Source organism: Cuculus canorus, chromosome 2, assembly GCF_017976375.1.
Source record: "Cuculus canorus isolate bCucCan1 chromosome 2, bCucCan1.pri, whole genome shotgun sequence".
NCBI lineage: Eukaryota > Metazoa > Chordata > Aves > Cuculiformes > Cuculidae > Cuculus > Cuculus canorus.
The window spans coordinates 142,990,677-143,013,239 of NC_071402.1; the positions used below are offsets into that span (position 1 = coordinate 142,990,677).

A 22,563-nucleotide genomic window follows, 5' to 3' on the forward strand; every position below is an offset into this window, starting at 1 on the left:
CTGAGACAGTGTTTGAACCCTTGTTGTGCTCCATTTTGTTTACTGTTGTAGGCATAATCTCAGAAAGCAGTGTGTGTCATTCTGTTTTTTGGGGAAAAATCTATTTCGTTAGACAAATTCAGGTAACTGATTTAAAAATGTTAATTTCTATCATAGTAATTATATCATCAGATACCCATTTTTTTCTTCTGCTTTAACAGAGCTTAGGAGTGGATACTGTACAACCCCCATCCCCGAAAGTGTCCAACAATGAATTTAGCTTTACAGTTGGTTTTAAAGATTTAAACGGTAAGTAGCTGAATGGATTCTTTCATGCATTTCATGCTTATTTAAAATACCTCCTGGCAACAAATGAAAAAGAGAAAAACAACTTTAGACACCCTTGATTTAAAAAAAATCAAACACTACAAACAAGAAAACCTATTTTGCTGGAGGGGGCAGTATATTTGTGTTCTCAATTTAGGAAACTTCAAAGAGACCAAACTTTTTTTTTCAAGCTACATTGTTCAGGCTTATATAGACTCTTACAATTTTCTGACTGTCGTGGAAACCAAAACGAGAAGTCTCCCGAGTAACTTTCTGAAATGCAGCCTTTTTTACATAAAGATTTAACTTAATAGAAGACAAAGTTTTTCAGTGTGAGGTCAGAGCTGCATAAGCATTTTTGTCTAGTGGAAGTATTGTCTTCAACTACTTCCACTTTACATTGCTTGTTCTTAGTCTGGTTTGCACTGTCACTTTTGCATGTACAGCTGCTTATTGAAGTTGTGTGTCAAACCAAATGAGGGAATATATCCAGATTAAAAAAAAAGAACCCTCCCTTTGGTTTTATTTGTGGGGCGTCTTTTTGCTGGAGTCTGGTTGTATGCATTTGCCTGAGTTGGTTTCATCCTGTGTTTTAGTCCCAGAATCATTTCACTGTTAAGCTACCTAAATGCCTCTACCAGCAAAGAGCATAGAGGTGGAGGGGATCATAAGCCCACTTTCGCACTGAAAACAAAAGCTTATGAAAGTACTCCATTAGCATTAGAGTAAACTGAGACAGTCTAGTGACATGTTTGCACTTCATGTGATGAATCTCTTCTTTATTGGACTATATTAGCGTTTTTTAGTATCTAGTTCAGCGCTCTCGATCGCTTTACAAAATCCCACTTAAAGCTTTCCCAATCTGGGATTGTTTTGTTTTTGCTAGACTGTTCAAAGAGATTTAAAACACTGAGTCTGTTTGTTCTTAAAGACCCCGTCTCTTCTAGAAAGGTAAATCATCCTTCAGGGTGTTGTTTCACAGCATCTCTTATATCATAGCTAGTTCAGTCAAGCAAAGAAGAAATTGCATATGAAGTTGCAGTATAGGATTTATCTTATACTCTGACTGAGTAGAAGACAGGAAGCAAAAGTTACAATATTTCTTTCTGGGTGACGAGATGCTTTTGAAAAGAGACTCTTGTTCTTTGCTTAAAGAATCCTCAGATCCCTGTGTGTTACATGAGGTATGTCACAGATGTTCATCACAGAATTACTGATGTGCTATAAATAATACCATACAATTTTTTGTATCTTAGAACTCTGATTCTACTTCATGTTAATGTTAGAGCTGTAGAATAGTAGTGATATATGAAGTTATTCTTAATCTAGGCCTTGATTACAGAGTTTGTTGTGTGCTGTGCCAAAACTTACTAAGCGTTTATGTATGTATGTACTTAAGAGGAGTAAATAGTGTAATGGGAGCTAATGGAATTTCTTGCACCCATATCACTAAGCATATGCCCAGAAACCTTGTTAGATCAGGGCCAAGTTTTACGATATCGTAGGGGACTGAGACTGTGTCACTGAAAGTGAAGCTTCCTGTCCTGTTTAATTTGTATTCAGAGTTCCTTGTACTCTGAACTTCAGTATGACCAGATTAATGGCTCTTCCTAGAACATGCTTGTTACTTGAACCCATTTCAACTGTTATTTCCTCTCCCATAGCCCTTGTATCTAACAGGAAACATGCCTTCTGCGCTTTAATCTCCACTGAACTGGAAACATACTGGTTTGCATTGCACTCGCTCTGACATATTTTGTGATTTTCTTTACAGAGTCCCTGAGTGCCCTAGAGGACAAAGACCTGGATGCTTTAATGGCTGATCTTGTAGCAGACATAAATAATGTTGAACAGGAAACTTTGCAAGCCCAGAAAACTTCTGACAACCAGCAAAGTTCAGTCACTCAGCCTTCAACAGGCTTGGATAGTGACATTTATTCTAAATCAAGTTCTTATGTTACCATTACTGGACAGTTTGAGGATGACTTGCCCCCTCCACCTCCAGAACCTGATTTAGACCTCCCGCCACCACCTCCACCTCCTCCTCCTGAGCCACTCACCCAGGTAAGCCTGGGTGGAACCTTGATCTAAGCATTCAGTAGTTATTGTAATTTTGCAAGTAGTATTTGTTATTGGAACAACAGTGAACATTCGAGGTAGAAATGTCTAGGGAAGATTCTGGAGTGATGAAATATGTATGAACTGTGGAATGAGAATTTTCTGTTATTGTGGGCTCAGCAATTTCTGCCTGTTCCTTCACCTGTTGCCTATTCCTTCACCTTTCTAACCATCATTTTGATAGCCCAAGAAAGGCATAAATCATTGCAAACGGTTTACTGTAACAGAAAACTTGTCACTGATTTTTTTTTTAATAAGTGCTGGTCAGTTAATACCTTCTCATAGAGAACTTGGCTTTGACATCAGTGCAAAGCATGGCCAAAGATCCCACCATCTTGTGAAGGTGTCGCTGCGTTTGTTCATTGTAGTCTGTGCTATTGCTACTCATGAGATGGTTCTGGATATTGCCCAGGTCCATCCCTGGGCTCGTTCATTTCTTGCAATAGGAAGAGCTGTTCAGTTGTGAAGAACCCAACACTTGCTAGGAGAATAGGTGCAAGGCTGAGCCCAAGTACCTCTCCAAATCCCAACATAGAACCACTCTACTCTTCTTGGTCTTGTCTTTGAAAAGAAGTAATAAAGACCATCTGTACTATGGGACAAATGCTCTTTACTTAAGAGGTGCCAAAGTTATCAGTAGGTACTATTTATAAACAATTGGCTTACATTTACATTAAAATCTCAGACTTATCACAGCCTTCTCTGTGTTTGTGTTTCTTGCAAAGCTGTTTTAACGACTGAAATAATAAGTGGTATTTCTAGTAGAAGTATTAGAAGCTCATTTCTTTGGCATGAGGTTGTGGAGAGGGAAACAATGTAAGAATTGTGCCCTATCACAGACCTGTGGGGAGAGAAGGATCATTAGAAGAGTGATGCAGCCAAAAAAAAACATGAATCTGGAATCATGAAAGATCTAAGAGCATCTCTTTCAGTATTCATGTGTGTAATAACTATGATGCAGAGAAGATGTTTATGTTTGGGGAATGGAAGGATTTTAGGGAATGTGAAAAGTCCTTTGTCAGCCCATGTAGGACTATACTGGTCAGTTTTGCTTAGAACCATGGGCAATTCACTGCAGCTTGAAAGTCCTTACAAACTGAATATGAATCCCCTCAACAGCACTGTTGCCTCTGTGTTTAGCATCATACAGCAGGCATATTTAGCAAAAGGAATGGAAAATTTGCTAGGAAGAGGACCTTTCTTATTATAAAAAAAGTAATTCACTGGATACGGCTTCATTTGGTGTAAAGGACCTTTCAGTACTGTTTGGAGAGTGAAAGTTGAAGACGTGGGAGGAATTTTGCCTTTTTTCTCTATCTCAAAGAAAATAGTTAACTATTTACAACATTTACAAAAACAGCAGCTAGACAGCTTCAGATGCTGAAGTCTTTTATTTACCTAGAAGAGATGCTATTTAGTTTTGTCCATTGTTCTACAAACATCCCCATCTTGATTTAGACTCATGACCTTTAAGGAAGTACCAAGCTTCTAAAAAGTCTGGTTTGGAAGCTGAGGAAGTGTGGTCTGGAAGGGTGGCTGATTAGGTGGGCTCAGATTGGCTAACCTTCCAGAGTCAAGGGGTATTAATCGATGGTTTGCTGGCTGATAAGAAGGGACATCAGCACTGTGGCTGTTATTCTTTAATGTTCTCATCTGTGACCTGAGTGATGACCTAGAAAATGATCAGATGTGCTGAAGATGCCTTTAATTAAGAGGCAAGAAAACAAAGACAAGATGGTTTTCAACAGTGGGGAGCAAGGATCTGAAGTTGGAAAGAAAGCAAGCCTTCTGTTCTGGGTGTAAATAACAAGAAGCAACCCTTTTCAAGTAAACGTAAACTGCTGGCCTTATTTAACAAGAATTATACCAAATAATCTTGGGATTTTTTCAGGAAGAACGGGAAGCACAGGCTAAAGCTGACAAGATTAAACTTGCATTGCAGAAACTGAAGGAAGCTAAAGTTAGAAAGGTAAGCCTTAAAATAAGTGAAATGCTATTTCTAATGAAGAGCTACCAACTAAGTATCTACTATCATTGTTCTCAATAATAAAATTCTTACTAAAATCACTAGATTTTTTCATATTTTGTCTGTAACTTGAGACGTCTAAAGATATTCTGTGGTGCTGTCTTGTTATCTGCGTGAAGAGAAGTCTAGGAGAATGTTGCCTGTGGGGGACTTATTTTTGTGGGCTTGGAAAATAAGAGACTGCTTCTTTTTTTTCCAATGTTGGGGCAAAGCCCACTCTTCTGATAGGCTGCTTTAGAGAAACTGGATTGTATATAAAAATGTTGATTACTTATGTTATGCTGATTCCAGAAATATTAAACTTTTCTTTTACAATGCATGTGGGTTTAACTAATCCAAATTAATTCCTGAAGATGTTATTGCTAAATCTTTTCACAGCAGTGTAGTAATGTACAAGGATAATAGAAATTATTTTAGACCAATGAATCAGAAAGCTTCCAGCCAGTGTCTGCACAGTGCTGCAGCATGTCATGCAATTATGCCCATTCATCCTAAGCTAGTGTTCCAGCTGAACTCAACAGAAGCTGCAGATGTTCAGTGGCTCTGAAAAATGGAGGTGAACTAAAAACAGTCATTCTGTTTGAACAGCAGGAAATACTTTTCACTGTGAGAGTGTCTGAGCACAAGCACAAGTTTCCCAGGGAGGCTGTGGAGTCTCCCTCCTTGGAGGTACTGAAGGTCCTGGACAATGGGCTCTAGTTGGCCATGTTTGAGCAAAGGAGTGGATCAAATGACCTGCAGAGGTGCCTTCCAATCTCAACCGTTCTGTGATTCTGTGAAGATGGAAGTTGCATGCATGTTTCTGAGCACTCAGCTATAACCAGACAAAAATACCCTTTTTCCCCAGGCATGTTGTAGATTATTCATGTACAACATTTCTTTTTCTCTATAATCTGCACTATAGCTCAGTTGCTTATTTTAGAGAGGAAGAAACTTACTAAGGTTGGAATCAAAGCAAGTTCACATTTTTTGTTACATTTGCTTTTCCTTTCAGAGATAGTGTAGATTTTCTCTTGACGATCATCACTCTCTGCTTCTATCTGATCTACAACAGAGGTTGTCTCTGTCTCTCTCACTGCTTATGCACACCTTTAAACTAAGGAGCTTTTAAACAAGTCTGTATGGAGAAGTTCTCCCAACTCACTAGTTTAGTTACAGTTTCCATGTACAGATCCTGTAGGCATTTTTTCTTCTGTTTTCAGTACTAATGGAGCACTTTAAGTACTTTCCTTGTAATGTATCTGCAGTTCTTTATCACATTTTATCTACTACAGCATTTTGTTGTATTGTTCCTCTCTGAAATAAAAAGTGCACAGTTTCTAATTTAGCAAGTACTTCACAATATGAAGAAATAATGAGTGTCTTAGGTTAATTTGGTCAATATGAGCAACTTATCTATTTGCTTATTGATGAGTGTTGGACTACTGCCCGTCTTAGTACAATCTGATTTCAGGTTAGTCTTTTGGCATGGCAAGTTGCTTCCATTCTTTTTGTCATTTAAAACTAAACTTTCTGCATTTCTTGGTTACAGTATGGGCACTGTCCTGTTTTTGCTTGGTTTCCTATCAAGCATTTTCCTTAATTGCATATCTAGTAGATTTAGAGAAGAGTTTAACTTTTGCATTTTCTCCATAGCAGTTTCACCTTTCCTAAAGTCATGCATGGGACAAGGTTCAATCTCCTTTTTTTTTTGAGAAGGGGTCTTTACTTTGATGGCAGTAGAGTATAAAAGCTTCCAAGCTGTTTTATTCCCTTAGCTCACTGTGGGACAGGGTGCGTTTGAGTCAGTAGCAACCTTCAGACTTGATCTTTCTTATCTGTGTTAGCAGATTCAGACTAGCCTTTCACTTGCTTCTGAAATTAACTGACTCTTCTATAACTCTTTACTCAGCTTGTTGTCAAGGTGCACATGTATGATAACAGCACAAAATCACTAATGGTAGATGAGCGTCAGGTGACAAGAGACGTTTTAGACAATCTCTTCGAGAAAACCCATTGTGACTGCAACGTTGACTGGTGTCTGTATGAGATGTACCCAGAGCTGCAAATTGGTAAGTGGCATAGGAACAGAGCATGCAGCAAATAGATGTAGTGCATCCTATATTATTGGTAATCTTGAAATGATAATTAAGATATCTCATGCCCGTCTGTCTGCTGGTGTTGGAACATCGCAGTTTCTGAGGTAAGGATGCTGCAGGCTGTACTTGGGCTAGTCTTACTGTAGGAGTGAGCTTTCCATTTGTCCATGCTGTGAGCTGCAGAAGGCTCCTTGTCTGTCACCATTTCCATTATCCTGTTTTACACAAAATGAAGAGGTCATTTGAATTTCACTGTTTGTCAAGGCGACGACAGACCCAACACATCAGTACTTAAATCTACTCTTTGAAGAGAGGATGCAGTGCTGAAATACTGTCAGCAGGCTGTAACATGCTGGCCAAACAAATGTTGTCATTAAACAAGGCTAACTGAGAAGCATGTCAGTTATTTCTAATGCTTTTCATTTATGATAGTCATTTTCTTAAGTGTAATTGTGAACAGGGTATTGCTCTCTGACGGGGCTGTAGCTCTGCTGGTGGTACCTTATGATTTAGGAAGTAACTAACCTGGCCTCCAGGTCCCTAGGAAATGGCTGTTCAGAACTTAAGTATTGTTTGGTGAAACTTAATGAGTTTTGTTTCAAAGAGGCTTCAAGGCCTGATTAAGGATGGAGTATTCTATAGTTGTAAGTTATTTCAGAATCTTTTTATTGTCCAAGCTGCAGAAGTATTTACATCAAAAGGAAAAGGAAAATTGCCATAACTTTCTTGCAGGGCAGTATCTGACCTAGAGAAACATGAAATTGTCAAACAGCCATTAGCATTCTCAGTTTAGACTCCCAGTAGAGATGTAGAAATAAAAAAAAAAGGAAGTTAAATATCTATATTGCATTTTAAAAGAGCCCCAGGAATAATCACCTTGCCAAACTAAACCAAAGAAATGTAAAAATAGCTGGAAAAAATCCTGATTGCTCATGAGCAAGTAGATACTCATTTGCTTGTAAGAATGGCAGAGACAGTAACTGCCAATCAGTTCTTTCCACTGCATTAAGATTATACACAAAGCAACATTGCTACATTCTATTGAACATGCTTATCTTAACTAAGAAAGACTGGAAATGTCATTAGACCTTAGAAATATCACAAATGTCACTGTGAATAATTTTAAAAGTGTTTTCTTGTCTTGGAAAGTTGCTCCCTCCCTCTGGTCTAGTCTGACTCGGACAAACATTTCTGAGTGTTAGAATGACAGCACATAAACAGATCGTTTTCTGAATCTCCGTAATGATTGAAAAGAATGTTCTTGTGTTTCTTCATAATCTGGATAGACATTTTGAATTCCCAAGTACACAATTGAAACTGAAGGCATCAGGGACAATATATGCTGCAAACACTGGAGTTAATGGTTAGACTGTTTTGGTTTTTTTGTAAGTAAGTAAAAATTACTGTTACTTTAGTCCCAGTGAATGATAGGTGCTTTGTATTAAGGGTAGGGTTTTGGCATAGTAAGGAATTACTTTCATAATGAATAAAAACTATTTTAAAAGCCAGGACTGAAGAAGAGTAGAAAAGGAAATAAATCAGTATTTGGTTCAGGAAAAAAGGAAAAGTATATGAACTTCTGATGCAGATGTCTATCACCAAGTCCAAATCAGCTAGGAATGGGGGCTTTTCGTTTGGAGAAGGGAATTTCAGTATGGATGTAGTGGTGCAGATTCTTTCTTCTGCTTCCAGCACACAGCAACATGCAGTTAATTTTGTTCAAAATCAAAACAATATGAACTATTCTTTATTGTTGTCAGTATACTTCTTGGCAGTCCCAGATAGCTCTATTGCTATCATCATGCTTAGAAGACAGGCTCTCCTGCACTTTCTGCCTGCTTTTCATGTTAGTGTTCAAGACAATAAAATTACGTTTACTTTAAGAAGCAAATCTGAGCAGCAGATATTCAGGCTGATCTGAAGGTCTAAGCTAGTTTTATATCAGAAGATCCGTGACAGAGTATCTTATACATACTGCTATTTTGAAAGATGATCGCTGCAAATAAAATACAGTTTTAGATTTATTGCATGTTAGATATCACAAATAATTTCAGTACTGAGATGGTGATATAACACCAGGCTGTACATACCAGCCATGTATTGTGCAATAAGGAGTATTGCCTTATAATAGGCATCGAGATTTTACTTTTTTGTAACAATAATAATAAAAAAAGACTCTTCCGAGGAGGGTAAGATCATAGCTTTTACGCAAGAAAAGCCTTGTTCTGGAAATGTACAAACAAAAGTAAATGTGACAAAAATGGGCATTAAATAACTAGCGTTATGACCTGAGAATTATTTTACGGCTATCCTGGACTATAACCTGCTGTTTACCCGCATATCTGTTACTTGGATTTTATATAGTGCTTTATATTTCCAGTGCATTTCAGAATGTCAACTGCTAAATGAGTAGTTTTTGTTGTTTGTATTGTTTTGTTACTGTGTATATACTGGCCCTGCAGCTAATCTCATTTTGTGAATTTAATTAATTCACAAAATATAGTTTTTATGGGACAGACTGAACCCGTGTCAAAAGTAACAAGTAGTGTTAAAGAAAGCCTACAAAATGGATGCACTATTATCTCCTCTTATACTAGGCCAATCTAGGCCACTGAAAGATGTGATCAGCACAGACCACTGAAATAGGAATACAGCTGTTCCCAGGCAACTGCCAAAATCATACTGAAAACCGGACCTGGGTGAGTTCCCTGCCCCAGTACTGAATTTGTAGAAAAATGCAGTTTGGGTTGTTCCAAAATTACCTGTCAAATTATGCTCAATTCATTTTCCTTCCAAATGGGTTTATGTGACTGTTCAACTAACTTATACAAACAAAACCGTGGAAGAGAGAGGAGTTGCCTAACCTCAGTGTACCCAGTGGCTTTTCTGGGTGAAGGATCTGGGTTCAGATCAGCTCAGGAAGGGAGAGAACAGAGAATAGGTCTCCCATATCTCTGGTGAGGTTTTTCAATACAGTGATGCTGAGTGAAACAGTGTATATCTTCACATCAGTTCTCAGTCTGTCTTATTATTTCCTCTGTTTTGCTAGTTCTGTTTTTAAATACAGTTACTTGACAGAAAACATTTTATTTTCAATGCAGACAGTTGTTCCTGCTGACAAAAAACAGTTTTACATGTGCTCCAATAAGTAATAAGACAAGGAAATGAGGTTTTACTATTATTTTTCAATTTAGTGGCCAACATGAATATATACCACCCTAATCATACTGAAAACCTTAAAAACCAAAAGCAAACAAAAGCAAAAAGCAGGTGAGATGTATGGATATAACTGTCTGCTCACAGCAAGTCACTGTTTCCATCGTTTGCGGTCTTCAGGCAACAGCACAGAGTTGCAGGAGGAATCCAGGAGCATGTCAGAGCTATATAAGGCATCCTCTGTAGATAATTTGCCCTTCCACACAACAATTTTCATGTAGGTTTGCTCCCTTCTGTGCAGTGGAAAAGAGTGCTGGACTGTTCTGCTCTGAGTGAACATCAGATAATGATTACATTCTTACACAAGAATTCCTGCAGCCTCAGGAGAGGGGAGGGAGAGTTTGAGTGTCTTACATTACCTCTTCTGTCTCTCCAGAAAGGTTTTTTGAAGACCATGAAAATGTTGTTGAAGTGTTGTCAAACTGGACTCGAGACACTGAGAATAAGATCCTATTTTTGGAAAAAAGTGAAAAATACGCTTTATTTAAAAATCCCCAGGTAAGCTAACATGGTGTTTGAAAAAGAGTCTAAAATAATGTAATTTAGTCTGTATGCAGCTTATTGCATTATTCATTCAGCTCTGTCTGTTCGGAATGAGCGAATGCAAACCTTGTACTTTTAGCAAAAATACCCTACAAAATGGTGAATACAAAGATTTGAAAATTAGTCTTTTTATTATTTTTGGATACTATTTTAAAGTCCCATCTGCAATGGTAAAAAATGAAGCAGGTAGTTCTCTCCTGGTACAAGCTGTTGCTTAGGAACAGCTCTCAGAACTGGGATGAGATGGCACAGCTGTAAAAACCTGTCTTTTGTCTTTACTACTCTTTGTCCACTATTTCTGCTGATGAAAATAAACATTTCCCTGGAGGTCCAGTTTTTGCCAGTTGTATGCAAAATTTAATGAAGAATATGCTAAGTACTACAGAGTGTTTATCTCTGGATTTCATTTAGACTGGGGGAGAGAACTGGAGGAACTGTAATTTGTGTACATTAACTTTGTGAAAAGAGGGACTGCACACTGATTTGCGTCAAATGATTCAGGATAGGTGTATACACATATCACTTATTTCTTGTGGTGTGCGGTCAGAACCATACTAACAAACATAGAGTTGATGGGTTCTGGGGGCAGTAGATCTTTTCGCCTTGTTAGTGGTCTGTTAGCTTTCTGAGCATCTGGTTTGTTCATGAGGGCAGCAAGAGAAAAATGAGCAATTCAGCATTGCCAAAAAAATGAGTCAAATATATAATCTGGCAGCAAATCTCACCAAGCTGCTCATTAGGAAGCCTTTTTTTTTTCAGAATGAGACAGTGTTTCAAATGAAACCTGCAGAGAGGAAGTTTCTTTCATTGACATAACAAGTATCCACAGTCAGGGAAAGAAAACTTATCCTGCAGTGTACATCAATAGATGTTGATTTTTAGTGCGAAACAGCAAAGCCTAATCTGGAAGCAAAACATACATGGTGGCTCAAGATATCCTACTTTTTGATGCACATAAACATATCTAGCAGCAGAGATTCGATTGTACATTTGATTCATAGACTAATAGCATTATTTGGGCAAATGGCTTAGGGAAACGCTGTGAACCTTCCATAAGTCATACATCTTTGATGAAGATTCTGGGCATTTTAATTGCAATGGGCTTTAGAAATAAACATGACCTAAGCTAAACCAGAATAAGAGTGTAGCTCTCCTCTCCTCTGAGAACGTGCTGAGCTTGATCTGGACATGTCTGCAGCCCCTCTGTTGTAAGCTCCAAAATGAACAGTCTAGGGAAACTGGATCAGTTGTGGCTATCACACTGTTGAAATATTTTGAATGTAATAAAGTCCAACCATCTGTCAGGCTTAGTAAATTCAAACATTGTGAGACCGGCAGAGTAGTATGGTCATATTGGCAGTTTGTCTTTTGGCAGAAAATAATCAGTATTGTACAGACAGAGCTTATGCTTAATAATGAAACGTGGTAAAATACATGATCTGGAGTGAGCCCCTGAAAAGGTAAACCAAGTGTTGAGTTGGTGGGGGGCGGCGTGTACAATTAACGATCTAACTACTTACGGAAATCATTGCGTAGCCAATGGGAAACTGAAATCCTGTGCTCTGTTACTGTGTTCTTGGTATATTCAGCCTCCTCCTCCTGGCTCAGTCAAGGTTGCCCTGAAAACTCATTTTGTGAGTACAGAAGTTACAGAATGCAGCCAGTGGCAGTAATGCAGCACCAGTTGGATTTCTTCTTGGTCTTACTTAGTGCTCATTCTGCCGGAGGTTGTCTGAGGAGATCTCACAGCTTTGTAACTTGCAGATATTTTTCAGGGGGAAAAAGAGCAAATTCCAAAGGTGACCAGGTGTCTACAATTTACTCTTAGACAAATTGGTGAGGCAAAATTTTCATTACATAGCTTTGATGCAATTAAATGGTTTTAAAATTCTTTTTATAAAGATGTCCAAATGCATTGCTGATACAAGCAGACCTCTGCGAAGGTCTGTGACCCATGGCAATATGCATTGCTTCTTTCCGTGAGCTAGTTATATACCTGGTATAGACTAAGCAACAATTAATTAAATGTGTTTCATTTTCTAAGGAGGAATTAAGGTTTTGAAATGCAGAATGTATTCTCTATGTCTGTGCTAGCAACAGCTAATACTGGTGGCTTTTTTTGAAGATTGTCATTCTTGTCATGCAGAACTCTTTAATATTTTTCTGCAGCTTTGTTTCTGGAAACATTTTTTTAAAGTATTTGGAATACATTTTAGGAAAAGCATCTGTAAAACCCTCAGGTGTCCCTTTCCTCATGAAGGCAGGCGGCACGCTTTTGCCCTTTCCCCACTGTAATATAAATTACCCTGCAGTGAATTCGCAGTCAAAGATTGTTCCGTGAATGGCATGAGTGACTCATTGTCAGAGATGGAGCGTCACAAGTCTGTGACTAAGGAGTGAAAGAAAAATATATATTGGTACATATGCAAATAAAGAAAGCCTTTATAACACTGGAAAGGTGGTGCTTTGTCATGTGGTTGAGTGATGCTGTGCTTGACTTTTGAAAGGAAATGCTGTCAGGTCTCAACACCTCTTTTCCAAAAGCTCAAAGAACAATTTTCAGCTAAAAGGGACTCTTAAAAAAAAGAAAACTGTAGGAAATGCTTTTGTTTCATTTAAACAGGGTTATTTTTAAAGGGCAGTCAAATCTAAACTCCTGGCTGTAAGTGCCAGTCATGAGCACTCTCAGGACGCTTATTTTTGCTTGAGTGTATTTTGATTTCCTGTGTTTCTCTTTTACTGTTACAAGCAGACGGGATAAATTAAAAAACTGCTGGTGACACCACATGCATGTGCGGTTATTGGTTTTTGGGTTTTGTTATTTTTTGGAGAGTATTTATGAAAATTAGTGAAAATCTGTGCAGTGAGTGTTTTATGCCTCTGCTCCCTCATATGTAAGCCAAGAGAAAGAGCTATACCTTCCAATAGAGTACAAATACACTGAATTGGCTTTTTGTCTTCCAAAAAAGCGAGAGTACTAAATAGCATGAGAAGGTGGAGTAGGGAATTTGGAACGTCTTCCATAACGGGACAGCTGTAATGAGTTTCGTGCTTGAATATTTATTTTTAAGTCAGTGAAACTGGACTAGTATCCACCAGGTGATACTTTTGGTTTTCACCATTTTGGCCACATTTATGGATCAACGTTTTTCTTTTGTCTCCACTGTTACCCAGTGAAGAAAACATAGAAGGGTAACAGGGAACTTGGTTATTGGGTGTGCTGGCAAATGCATAAAAAAATAGAAGTGAGAAAAAGGAAGTGTTTTTCACTGTACTCCCACTGTGTAGTAATCTTAATTTCTCTCTCTGTTGGTTGGTCTCAGACTGACTCGCAGAATAAACTCCAAATTTGCAGAGAGTTATAGAGCAGGTATGCGACGGTGCTGGATGCAAGGGGAATCTCTCCTAGCTTGCACACTAGGTGTCAAAGCCAGCATATATTTATTGTGCTATATTATACATGTGCATTAGGTTAACATACGTATTCATAATTTTCTGAGAAGAAGGTTGGGTTAGTAAAATTAGTTCCAAGAACTCATTGTCATAAGTCTCTTCCTTTTAGCGCTTGTGCATTCTCTCATGGTAATGGCCGATAAGGGTCTTCGGAGAGGAAGGTGGGCAGTCTTCCTCTAGCTGAACTTTTCAATTTTCCTTCTTGCACATGCTCTTAGATTCTTTGGGCACTTCTTCAAGGTTGCATCTGGTCCTAGTTGGTTCTTCCTCTTATTGCACTAGTCCTTGTTATCTGGCTTAATTAGATGTAGTCACATTCTTCCCCATTCTTTCTAACTGCAGCCTTGTTCAAATTCCTTAAGTAAGCGTAAGTATCCAGGTGCAGGCTAGCTAAAAGTTATTGTTCAGTCTAATCCTACATTTTAGTTCTAAAATCTCAGAAACTATACATAATATTCAAACATATAATAGGTTAGTAACTTATAACGAATAATCTCTTCTTTCAGACCACTATATAGTTTCAAGTTGAAGATGTTACTTCAATAAATATTTTTGGTTTTCTGCTTTGGGACTGTAACACAGAAACAGTTTTATGCATATTTTTTTTTTTACCCATTGACTTTTAGTCAGCTTTTTAAGTGCTTCACTTAAGCTGCATTCTAGCATATGTATGTCTTCCATTTGTTCTGTGTTCCCCCTCCCTTTAATGATGAAAACCATCATCCTCAAGGCATGATAAGTCAGCTGTGGTGATTCCTTCAATCATTATAAAATTAAGTAAGCAGAGTTGCAAATCAATTTCTGGGGGCTTCAAAAGAGCTTTGTCTTTATCTTCACTTATTTGTGATCTTCAGAGCAATCCCTGGCATCTTCGGATATTTTTAATGTGCGTTTTTTTAGGGGACACTTTATGATATGGCTTGCAGATTTGACTGTGTTTGGTTTATTTTTTCTCTGCAAACCATGCTGTGTTCAGTATATTGCAGTGAGCTGAATGGGATGTGAGCTGACCAGTTCTTGCCTCATTCCAGGTGCAGTCTGAATAAGTGTAAACAGGTAGCTCATTGCACAAAGTCATGAGTAGGGAGGAACTGCCTTGTTTGCTGCACGCTGGTACGGACCTTGCAGATCTTCTGGAAAAATAGTTTCAGTAGTCTCAAAGCAAAAATACCACCTAAGTGGAAGGTGAAGGGAGGATGCTGCCTTCAACACCTGTTTTTTGCTATGTACTGACAAGTAGCTGCTGCATTCCAGCTAGGGTCAGTCTGTGCATGAAAAAAAGATGAAAAGTTTGAGAGATGTGCTTTTTCACTTAGGAAATTCTTTTTTTAGAGATATAGAGACACAGAACACCAACTAGAGAGTTTGACATTGCAGTAATTAAGGCTACTGTTTCCACCATTATCCAAGTTTGGTTTGCTTACATGCCAGCAAAGATGTTCTTTAAAACTGTTGAAAACATCTTCCGTCTTCCACTGTTTGAGGGTTATACAGTGGAGAGGCATGCAGCCTCATTTTTTTTTACCTGCCTTTCCATACAGAAGGAGATGTCTGTATGCATAGACTAGGGGTAATTTACAGTACAAAGCACAAAATTCACCTAAGGTGGCTAGGATTTTCTTTTGTGAATGTGGAATTTCCTGCTAATGTAAAGATAGTTTTGCCACTGTTGTGCATAAGCACTGTGGGACATGCTGGCATAATGTCTCTTAAGGATGTCCTACCTGGCCAGCAGTACGTGTTGAAACTGCCACTGTAGTTCTGCATTAGTCTGAGTCAAGCAGAATGGCATAGGAGAACAACTGGCTTTTTGTCAGCTTCAGTGAGCTGATGAAAGGTCTGGAGAATAAGTCCTATGAGGAACAGCTAAGGGAACGGGGGTTGTTTAGTGTGGAGAAAAGGAGGCTGAAGGGAGACCATATCACTGTTTACAACTACCTGGAAGGAGATTGTGGTGAAGTGGGTGTTGTCCTCTTCTCCCGAGTAACAAGTGACAGAACAGGAGGAAATTGCCTCAAGCTGAGCCAGAGGAGGTTCAGATTAGATATGAGGAAAAAATTCTTCACTGAAAGGTTTATCAGGCACTGGAACAGGCTGCGCAGGGAAGAGGTTGAGTCACCATCACTGGAGGTATTTAAAATAGACGGGTAGAGGAAGTGCTCAGAAATATAGTTTAGTTGTGGACAGGTATGGCTTGACTTCATGATCTCAAACGTCTTTTCCAACCAAGTGATTCTGTGATTCTATGGACTGGTGTGGGGTGTGTAGGCACAGGGAACAATTCAGCAAAAGTGCTCAGTTGCTCATCTCTGCAGCAAATAACCCCAACAGTGCAAACAAAGCAAACCCAAAGACAAAGTATGCCAGCATACTTTGTTTTGTTCCCCAAAATAACACTCCAGGTTTGGGGTTTGGGGAGTTTTCAGCACAACAAGATGAATCCATCCTGTTAAGTAAGCTCAGCTCTCTACCCAGAGGAAGACATTGTCTTTTGTTTGTAAAAAATAGTTAATTCTCAAATCTGTAGACATATGCAGGGAGCTGCCCTCTAGCCACATTTTGTCCCATTAATGACCTGACATCCCAAACCAAAATGCATTTCACGGTGGTGTCCTCGGACAGAAAAGAGCTTGCCTTTTATTATGACCTTTGACTACTGGACTTGGAATGACCTCTTGTGGACACACGTGGTTTGCCTCCTGTAGGATGAATGCTTCTGATAAAATAGTAGACCACACAGTGATAAAACAAGTACTGTGTACAGTCTGCTCCCCAGGTTTTTAGCCATTGACAAATAATAAGTACCATGTACATCCAGATTTCAGGGCAGAGACATAAAGGAGGTAAATCAGTAATAAATGAAATATGTGTTGACAAGTGAAAGATGACTTCTGTGTAATGTTGGTGTAGGTGACAGAGTCCTGTTTCCCTAATGCAAAAGCTGCGTTGTTAGAGATCCAGCACAGATATCATTACAAACTTTCTCTCTGAGCCATTGAGTATGTCAGTACAGGGTGGTCTGTGTTTCTACTAAATAAATGCCAGATGCCTCAATGTGAATCAGTTGTAATCAGAGCAGCTTTGTTTTCTTATTACCAGTGCAGTGAAGGCTGACTGAGCCAGATGAATACTCTCCTCGGCAGTAATAAAGCCAATGAAGCAAGCCTTGTCGAGACAGTGATAAGGTGTATTTACCTTGATAGATCTTCATTGTGTATTTTAAAGGTTGTACTATGTCTTTATAATGATCTATAAAAGAAGGTAGCTTACAGCTTGCATGTCCCTCTGCTTTCTAAATCGATCCCAAAGTCTGGAGGCCCAAGCCAGCATTCTAACAGTGCCCTCTAAGCTTTCTGTTCATACTTTCATCAATGCAAAATGGGTGTGCCAACATCAGGCCAGCAGTGCTGCAGTAGTGCTCCCTGTCAAGAAGAGCTGTTGCACATGTACAGAGGACTTGGCTGCAGCTGCTCAGAATAGTGTCTTTTATTGCCAGTTGGATGAGTGGAGTGTTGTCACTCAGTCAGACCGCTGGTTTTGGACTGTATAGGCTGGCATCGCTGTATGGGTTGCACTGAGAAGACACTTTTAAGCAGATTTTGTTTTAAGCTGGTTTGGGGTTTTGCCACTATGGATACTGTCTTCACATATAGTCATGAAGCTGTGGTCCTCAGTGTTTGCTTCCATGGACTAAAAATGTGCCCAGGCAGTCTGGTGCTAGCTATGTCCTTCTGCATGTGCTAGAGAAGAATGTTACTGTGTTTCCTAGCATGACTGTCCATTGTATTGAATGTTTCTTTTCTTATGTTCATACATCAGCATAGGACAAATTGCAGGTGGCTGTGTTTCTGAAGTCCCCTGTCTGACTTCATGTGAACTTTTATGAAAGCAGTTTTTAAAGAACTGCTTTTCATGTATCCACACCTCTTCCCCTTCCTCTCCTGGTGCCCCTCCAAAAAAAGTCTGCTATGAGGCTTGTGTTCTGGCAGACAGCTGTTCACAGCACTGCTTGAAAAAGAAGATGTGGTTGTGTGGAAGAGCAGGGTTTCACTTCAGATAAACCTCGTTACTGTAAACATGGTATTCTGGCAGGGCAGATTTGCTGCTTGTTTGTTTCTTTCTTATACTGTAGCAACAGCATGTTCCTTCATTTTCACACTGCTTATTTGTCTTTTGATAATGTTTGCATTTGTGTTGCAGTTTAATGGTTCTGGAGATTGAAGCATACAAATATATTGCCACATTCTCATAGTACTTACACATGAAAAAAACAGAGAGATGAAAAGTCAGATAAACTCTCCATTTTCTTCCTACACAATCACTAAAGAGTTATAGCATTAGGAGTAATTTTTAAGTAGATAGCTTTCAAAATGTGTTGGATTTCTACAGATTCATCTATTTCCTAGACAGTGGTGTTTATTTGTTTTATGTCCTTTGTTCTACAAACTTACCTTTTTGACTAATTTCAGGAAAATCAGTAGGACTGTCCTATGCATTAGGTATTTTACAAACCCAAGCTCCTCTTCTACGTGTACTTTTGTTTAGAAAATTACAAACAGGAGAACTTTGAGTGTTACCCTTCTGGCCTCCTGCCCGTGGATCCAAATGCTGTTTGATGCATAGCCCTTATCTACCTGCGCACTTCATGCCCAGCTGCCTTACTGTGTGCAGGCAGCCAGGCTTCACTCTCTGGCCCTGCTTGCTGTTGAGCCAAGCCGCTGCACATGCTCTGGCACAGCATGTTCCTGAGCTGCCTTCCCACTCTCTGAATTTGCGTGTATGTCCAGATGCTGTCCTCTTGTCCATCTGTACAATGCAGATGGGTGCAAAGTGGGTTTTACTATTTAACAGAGGATGAATTTATTTTTACTGATAGCTGTGTGCAACGAGACACTGTGCTTCCTTGTTTGCAGGGGCAGACAGGCACTGAGTCCTCTGCAGGCAGCTGCAGCTTCACAACCCTCTTGTCACAGAAGCAGAGGGTTGTTTCAAAGTGTAGGCTTTTGTTTCAGTAGGCTGGAGCACATGTGCCAAGATATATGATGATAATTTCTTCTGGTTTCTTCTAGATTTTTTTAGTACTTTTTTCATTGCATAAAAATACTTCACAGATCATGAGCAGGGATTTAAAAATAAAAATAAGTAACTTTAGATAAAGGCTGTGATATACAAGCACTTCTATTAAAAATTAAGAGCTGAGTTATATCCAGAGTGCCAGATATGAAGTGTACAAATTACCAAATCCGGTTGTTAGGAAAAACGCTTTCTAGACTTTTTGATACTGCACTGTATTAATCATATAAGAACAGTCAATAAAATGTTATGTTGTCTACTGCCTATAATAATGTAAGAAGACTTGAAAATGGAATGATGAAATCAAACGCATTCATCCAGAAAACCAGCCAAAAACATAAGCTAGTGTTTTTAAAATTTTGGGAGGCTGATATACTTATGGAAAAGTAATTTTGTACTATTTTTGAATCATACTCAAAATGAAGAATTAAAACTCAAGAGCAGGCAACTGCGATTAAAGTTTTCTATAAGATTTTATAAGAATCTGCTGGCTTGGATATGAATATTGAAAGACTGAGTAACTATTGAATAGGTTTGTAGTGATTTAGTTACTTGTATTGCTGTCTTTGTAATGAACATCAATTTCTTTTCTGTCTTAATCAGAATTTCTACCTGGAAAACAAAGGGAAGAATGAAAGTAAAGAAATGAATGATAAAATCAAAGAGGCTTTGCTGGAGGTAAGCCTAAGTTGATAATGTAAATATCACCAAAACTCTGCCACCATCTGCATCTGCTGTACAACAGTGTGTAGTTCTTTTTGGGCAAACACATAATGACCGGAAGTTCTGTGATGGTTGATGTTTTTGTGTCTAAGGTTCGGTATGTGAATTTTCCTCTGCACCTGCTGCTCACCATTAAAAATGAGATTGTATTCCCTAGCAGAGAAATTAAACAATGGAGAATAATTTTGTTTTTATAGACCCCAATGCCATGGCATGTTTTTACTTAGTGTTTCTATGAAGACGAATGCCATGATAACAATATAAGCAGTGTTACACAAATATGAATAAAGAAACAGCTGTGACATACCCTTAGGCCAGCCCTTGTGACTTTATGTTATGGTTGATAAAGCAGATTTACTTCTCATTACCTCAAATTATTAGTTGTACAGGAAAAGAACCTTTCAGCTTTTCCATAAAGTCTGTTTAGCCTCTTTCTGCTGAAGTTTTCCTTCGGTTGTATGTTCGAGGTAGAAGAATCTACAGCTATGTGGAAGAACAGATTATCCTAGTTTTTCTGGCAAGCAGATTGAATTTGCTAAAAGTTCACAAAGGAAATGCTGTTCTCAGGTGACTGTGGATTCCTATTTCAAATTAGCACATCTCACGAAGGCAACAGATGACAACACGCAAAGTTTTGTTAAATTATAAGTGAAAACAGTGTGATAAGTGTGTTTTCATTAAAAATTCCCCAATAGTAGGATCTTCAAGCAAACGATGAAGTACATTTATTTAAACAGTGTCATAAATGCTAGCATGTATTTCAAAGTGAAAGCAGAGATTGAGGGAGATCTTTTTCTTTAGCTGTTTTTGGAGCTCTGAGCAGTCTCTAAAGATTCTCTCTAGAGAAGTGTTTCTCTACAGAAGCTATAGATATAGTAATAGACAAAAAAAAACCAGTGGTAACAACCATTTTGTTTTATTGCCTTCACTGAACACATCTATGTCTATTTAAAAGCTTTTATAGGTTTTTGCTTGTCCCTTTAGAAAACAGAGGTTTTGTGAGCCTTCTTTTCCAGTGTGAACACTCAGCTTGCACATCTGAGTTACCACATTAGCTTGGAAAAGTTTCCTTTGCCTGTCTAAGGCGTTCATCTGCCTGGTAGCTGCATTCCCCATGTTCACTGTCACAGGAAATGTCTTTATTTTTTAAGGGAGCATTTTTCTGCTATTTATTAATAGGGTTAATCAATTTATTTTGTGTACTATTATGATTCTTGTTGCACAGGAAAGCTTCTGTGGGCCATCTGTCATTGTGCCAGAGCTTGAAGGGGCTCTTTATTTAAAAGAAGATGGAAAAAAGTCCTGGAAGAGGCGTTATTTTCTTCTACGAGCTTCTGGAATTTATTATGTACCCAAAGGAAAAACTAAGGTCAGGAAACCAAATAATCCTTTTAGCAATAACAATTCATGGAGGTGAAAGTGAAGAACTCCCCTGGTGACATTTTAAGAGCACTGTCTGGTGCATCTGAGAGGGTTGGGTTTTTTTTGGTTTAACTTTTTACTACACCACTTGTGCAAATACTAGAATGTAGTCATTGAATCCTGTCACGTTTCTCTCCTTTTGATTTCTATGGATAGAAAAAATAGATAAAAGCATCAATGAAACAGCACACCTCCAGAAGCCAGCAGGGAAAAGAAAAACAGGACAATATCCCAGCTGGTGTTATGCTGCCAAAATGCTTCACTATTCTATGGGTTCCTTCTGGAAGAATATTTTAAAAGTTTTCAAGTTAACTAATTTCTTATCGCAGAAAAGGTGGAATTTTGCTTTTCTTGATCCTGACTTTCTGCACCAGTAACGAGCATGCAGAAATGCTGTATGGTTTTTGTATAGTGTTCATCACTTAGTGAATGTGTGCTTTTTAAGGCTTTTTAAGACTATACTTTGTGTAGGAAGAAGTGAAAGAGAGGCATCCACTGAATCAAATGCACTAACCTATACTATTGCACAATATTTAAAGAGTCTGAATAGCCAACTCTGGAGAAGCAAAGGGGTTCTGGACATGTTCCACGTAACGGTGGCTGGCTTCTCATTTGCACAGTGACGAGGTAGAATGCTGGCTTCTGAGACTAGTATTATTCTATTACTTTTTTCTGTGTTCTGAAAATCACTTCTGTTACCGCTTACAGCTCTACTAATGCTTCGTATTTTATAATTCTGGTACTGCTGATGGAGCTTTGCTGTTGTGATTTGTGCTGTGAAACTTAACTGTTCTGCTGTTCTCTGACTATATTACAAAGGAAAAATAAAATCGATTACTTGTAAAAGAATGCTGTGTGGCTGCCCCAGTGAGCTGTGTCTATAACCAAATCTCAGTAAAACACAGATTTAAATTACCTTGCTGCTTTCAGAGCAATGTATTTTGACTTTACCTGATCCTGACATAATGGCTTCCAGTCCTCAGATTGTGTTGGACACACACAACATACAACATCCTATCAATTAGGAGTTAGGATGCTATTTGGAATGCACTTAAGGTGGAAAGAGTATAAGAATAATCAAATGAAAAGTCTGTCTTGGACATTTCTTTGTAGCCTGCCTCCCACAGTTGCCAGTAGCACAGTCCAAAGCAGGGCAAGCCCATACTGAAACTTACCCAACCTTTTTTCATCATCTGGTGATACCTGTTTCAGTGATGTTCCATCATAGTGCAAATGAGTAAAGTGCTTTCTTTTTTTCAAGTGATGGACTACAAACAGGCTCAGGGTGGAGCCATGCAGTCACCTTGCAACAGCTGTTTTAGTTTAATGCTTTTTTGCCTGTTAGTCTTTATAGCCTGTATACCACGCTGCCTGTAACAGAGCCATTTTAAGAAGCTGTGTGACTGCTTCAGACTCAAACGGTGTTACCAACTCAGCCACTCACAGGAACTGAGGACCTTCAACCTAGTTCTTTAGGAGATAGTCACAGCTCTTTAAAATAATATGAAATCATTTGTTTGTTCCTGCTTCTGTAACAGCCTTCAGCAAAAGGATGCATATGTCCATGCCTTAGCCATTTGCAGAGAAAGTCAAGTCTCTCATCTC

At 38.7% G+C, this 22,563-nt stretch overlaps 1 protein-coding gene across 1 annotated transcript in view; it reads left to right on the forward strand.

Annotated features, from left to right (window-relative positions):
* APBB1IP (amyloid beta precursor protein binding family B member 1 interacting protein) overlaps nucleotides 1–22,563 on the forward strand; it is a 65,982-nt gene that overhangs the window by 20,915 nt on the left and 22,504 nt on the right. Inside the window, exons 3-9 of the mRNA XM_009569312.2 lie at nucleotides 201–288; nucleotides 2,081–2,370; nucleotides 4,316–4,393; nucleotides 6,342–6,501; nucleotides 10,121–10,242; nucleotides 19,417–19,491; nucleotides 20,762–20,905. Of these exons, the coding sequence (XP_009567607.2) occupies nucleotides 201–288; nucleotides 2,081–2,370; nucleotides 4,316–4,393; nucleotides 6,342–6,501; nucleotides 10,121–10,242; nucleotides 19,417–19,491; nucleotides 20,762–20,905 (957 nt within the window). The remainder of the gene's footprint in view (nucleotides 1–200; nucleotides 289–2,080; nucleotides 2,371–4,315; nucleotides 4,394–6,341; nucleotides 6,502–10,120; nucleotides 10,243–19,416; nucleotides 19,492–20,761; nucleotides 20,906–22,563) is intronic.